The 5000-nt window shown below is 36.4% G+C and overlaps 1 protein-coding gene across 1 annotated transcript in view; it reads left to right on the forward strand.

Moving 5' to 3' along the window:
- The window catches only part of LOC113524820 (homeobox protein Meis1), a 21178-nt gene that overhangs the window by 831 nt on the left and 15347 nt on the right, over nt 1-5000 (forward strand). The window contains exons 2-3 of the mRNA XM_034313697.2: nt 2900-3099; nt 4677-4818. Of these exons, the coding sequence (XP_034169588.1) occupies nt 2900-3099; nt 4677-4818 (342 nt within the window). The remainder of the gene's footprint in view (nt 1-2899; nt 3100-4676; nt 4819-5000) is intronic.

A 5000-nucleotide genomic window follows, 5' to 3' on the forward strand; every position in this document is an offset into this window, starting at 1 on the left:
TATTGCACACTTTCTTTTTATATAAGAACAGAAAATTTTCATTGTCACATTGTAACATGTACGTGTTTTATATATATACACACACACTCACACACACTCACACTCACACACACACACACACACACACACACATACAGGACTGTGTAAAAGTCTTAGGTACCCTATAATTTTTTTTTAGTACAAACGTTGTTATAGATGTTTATTTTCTGACTTCTACATTATTGATTCAGTACAAAACCATTTTAGATTCCAAACATTAGTTTTCCAGCACAAAATGAAACGTTACAGAAAAATGTTTGTATGTCAGTAAAGAAAGCAGCAGATTCCATAAGAGACACTTTTCAGATAAAAACATAATGAAGGCTGCTGGGTTTCGCTGCAGAAATAAGAAGCGAGTCGACAGTCAAAGTCTCCAGAAGAACTGTGGCTGCTTCTGCAAGATGCTCAGTAACACTTCCAGCTCATTTCCTTATAAAACTGCACACACTGCACCTCAGATACTGCTTTATTTATTTAAAGTGAAGGATCGTCACATTAAATACTGACTTTGTTTCATTTATTACTGTTTACTGCTCTTTATAGGATTTTTTAATGTAGAAACATTTAATTTCAGTATTTCTGAAGGCGTCTTTACTCTACAGCATTTCTTTACACGTGACTAAGACTTTTACACAGAACTGTTTATATCTAATAATATAATATATTTATCCATTAATTTATTTAATATATGATATATCCTTATATGTTACACATTATTATTATTTTGTTATACATTTTTATTATGAATATACTGTAAGATCTTATTTATAGAAAATGATCAATGTAAAGATTATTATTATAATATACCTAACACTTTATTATTTATATTATTTTATAACATTATTATCATTTAAGCTAATTATTATTAATGTAGACAGAATTTTAATTTTGATTTCTTTGCACTTTTGTAATTTAATGTTAGTGTTGTGTTCATTACACCTATATTTCTATAGTCTATGAAGGATTTATAGATTTATTATTACATCCTTAATGCTTTTTTATTTTTAACGTCTAATCTCTCTCTTAATTACGTCGTTATTATTAGTTCTGATGTTAATCTTTAATCTTTAGACAAAGTGGAGATGCCTCTCTTTTTTTTTTGTGCTTTTTCTGTTTTAAAACTCAACATCACTTTTCACATACACTCTATTCAAAAGCACGAAAACATATATTTTAATTTAATATTTCATTAAAGGAGCTTCTTCTGGTTTTCTTTCAATTTATTTTTATTCTTTGAATTCAGAATCTCCTTATAATTCTTTTTGTACTTAATCATTTACTCCACCTTTCTGCATTCTGTTACATTCCTGTATATTACACCACAGCGCTGCTGGATTCTGCGCTCTGATTGGTCAGAAGGTGTTGATTAATTTTCTAGAACAGCAGCTCTGACAGTAGCGCAGGTTTATATTAATGCGCTCGTTCTAATACGTTATCGTTTCTATAGCAACAGCTCATTCACAGGGACGTGTACAGCAGACGCTCCACATAACGTTGTTGATAAGGTGGAGTTTACTGTAAGGAGAAATGTGTTTATGTAACATGTATGGAAGGAGTCTCCAGTGTCAGCGCTTTGTAACAGTCAGAGGTAAAGCTGGAACTGTAAGAAGATGGAGTTTACGCTTCTTTGCGGTTTCTCAGTAACATGCGGAACAAGCTGTGATTTTTTTCGTCTTATTAACTTGAAGAGAGAGAATAAAGAGGCTGCTGAGGGAACGAGTGTTTATAGCTGCTATAACGTAAGCGACAACAGGAACTTGTAGAGGAATTTGTTTCACTGATGTTTATCCCAATTTAATGTAACTATAAATGGATAAAAAGTATGATGTGTCTTTGGTTAATAAACTGTAAATTGTAATTGTTGGCATATTGCTGTGGAAGTAAAGGTTTAGTGTGAATGTGTAATTTATATAATTACTGATTTAATTTGATTAAAATGTATTTAACGGTAGCCAGAAAACTACATATTTAGAAAAGAAAAAGAAAAAGAAAGAAAGTATGACATATGAGCTCCATCTTCCACACAGATCGTTTTGAAGGTGTACATTTCCTGTAGTGCTTCTTTTGGGCTGCACAAAGTATTGGCACCCCTCTGCCCCATTGGAAAGTGATCACACTGAGCAGATATGATTGGGGTTGTGTTTTATTCTCAGTGTGCGATTCCTTTCCTAAGAATCAGTATGTTTCTGCAGACGCGAAATGACTAGAGGTGGAGCTTTCTCTAGCAGACGTCCCTGATTCGTCAAAGCTTCAAGCTTCATGTTTATTTTTATTTTTTTTTTTAGCTGACAAAAGCATGTTTAATATCACAAAAGACGTTACATATTTCTGCCATGTTATTGTTTTTTTCCCACAAGTAGGAAACATGGCATGAGTGTGTGTGTGTTTCCTGTGTATGTGGGTTTCCTGTGTGTGTGTGTGTGTGTGTGTGTGTGTGTGTGTGTGTGTGCTTTAACTCTGTAGTTTTCATGCATTTAGTTCATCAGAAGGTTCCAGAATGTCAGTGCCTAAAATGTTCAGTTGTTGGTCCCCTTCTCTTCTTTCTCATATATATTTCCCTTTCATTCAGTAATAATTATTAATATGATCTTGTGATGTGTATTCTCAGTGTGTGTGTGTGTGTGTGTGTGTGTGTTACCCATAATGCACTGCATATTTATAGTGAGTGTGTAATAATATAAAGCGTATAGTTAGTTACATTATTTGCACACAGAGCTGGAGGTCACATGGATTATGTCTCGGTGTTTATAATGATAACTGCTGATGAGGATTAAACAGCAGTAGTACAGTGATGATGCTCTCCGTTGCAGCTATTCGTCCTTGTGACACACTTTTGATCTTTTGACGCTTTTTCTTTCAGTATGAAGACTTAGCGCATTACAGCAGCATGATGGACGGCGTGGGCGTGTACGGAGACCCACACACACATCACCACCTGAACCACGCTCCTCCCCCTCCTCCTCCTCACACCAATCAGCCGTACGTGACGTCACATGGGCTCATGGCGGGCATCATGGGCGCTAATGATGGACTCAAAAGAGACAAGGATCAGATTTACGGGTAAAATCAGCATCCTTCTGTTTACCGCAGTTCTCTCTACAATTAGACAGAGGAGTGTTATTATTATTTATTGTTATTGTGTTAGAAAATATGCAGTAGGTTTTAGTAGCTCCACATCAGCCTGTCTGACGGTTTCTGTCTCTTAAAGACAAACAAATCGCAGCTTGTTCCGCATGTTAGTGAGAAACCGCAAAGAAGCATAAACTCCTCTGTCCTGAAGACGTCGCAAAACTTACAGTTACAGCTTTACCTCTGACTGTTACAAAGCGCTGACACTGGAGACTCCTTCCATACATAAAGATCTTATATAAACACATCCTTTAAAAAACTTCAGGCAACTATATCAAATTACAGAAAATTAATCAGCACCTTCTGACCAATCAGAATCCAGAACAGGTTAGCTCCAGCCTGCGGTTTGTAATAATCTCTGAATATTTGATGTGTTAGTGCTGTAGGTTTATATGATTTTATGAGATTGATGGGTTCCTCCTCTAATTTTTGTGAATCCTGCAGTTTTATGGTGCTTCAGTTGCCAGAGTGTTTAAGTATCTCAGATTATTGCTGTTGTGGATTCTGTAAAGTTAATTTTAAAATAATTCCTAAACATGATCTCGACAGCTAGCCTCATCTGCAAAACCACCACCACAGTCACCACTAAATCAATCTGGACCTCATTTAAGAGATGTATATGATTTATTTTTTAACTTTGAAGCCTTTTAAACCTGGAAAAGTGTCAAGACATATTTCTCTCTCCTAACTGGACATCTTACTTCTTAGTTTCCCTGTAGAATATCGTGAATAATACGCTGTAAGAAATAAAAATATCTGAATAATGAGCCAGCAGTTTAAGGATGAAAGTGAGAACTGGCTAATTGTGATGTTTTTCAACTTGACTCTTGATAATATATGATGACTGTTCAATAATTTTGCTAATCACATTTTCATAATATCAATATTGGGAACGTAATAACACACACACACACACACACACACACACACATGCAGAGTTTCCCACATCATGAAATAAGTCGAGCTCCAACACGTTGTGAATCGTAATTTAATTATGGCTCATTAATTTAGACTCGTGGTCATGGAATGTAGTGTGTAACGATGTTTTGATGGCCTTGACCCGAGTCACTTCCCCTCTGTGTTCAGGAGCAGCGTGTTTGGGACTGTAAGTGACAACAGGAACTTGTCGAGGAATTTGTTTCACAGACCTTAAACCCAATTTAATGTAACTACAAATGGATAAAAAGTGTGATGTATCATTCAAGTATCATTCATTAATAAAGTTGAAATTGTAATTGTTGGCAAATTGCCGTAGGCAGGGACACAATTTGAGATTTATTCTATTTTACAACATATTTATATCAGTGTGCAGTGTTTCAGTTCCCATCAGTACATCAGCAGAACCCATCCAGAAGCTCATCAGAATTAAATACGTTGACTCGCTGGGATTCACTGATGCTAGCGACTCTGAGAGATGAGGATGAGTGTTTGGGAAATGTTACATGATGAAGTATTTCATCAGCCATGTGGATGTGACGCAGTACGTCTCTGTGTCTCTGGTTCTTCAGTCATCCTCTGTTCCCGTTACTGGCCCTGGTGTTTGAGAAGTGTGAGTTAGCGACGAGTACACCGCGGGAGCCGGGCGGGGCCGGGGGAGACGTGTGCTCATCAGACTCCTTTAACGAGGACATCACCGTGTTCGCCAAACAGGTCATCAATCAACCCGATTCATTAATTAATGATAATCTATCAGGGAATCTATCTGTTTATAATCACCTCACACGTTCCTCACTCTGGTTCCTATTAGTGCACCAGGTGTTGTGCTGATTAATTAAAGCATTGATGATACATAAACAATGAACTAACATCGCATCTGTGATCAACAGCAGTGT

This window comes from Pangasianodon hypophthalmus, chromosome 19 (assembly GCF_027358585.1).
Source record: "Pangasianodon hypophthalmus isolate fPanHyp1 chromosome 19, fPanHyp1.pri, whole genome shotgun sequence".
In the NCBI taxonomy this organism is placed as follows: domain Eukaryota; kingdom Metazoa; phylum Chordata; class Actinopteri; order Siluriformes; family Pangasiidae; genus Pangasianodon; species Pangasianodon hypophthalmus.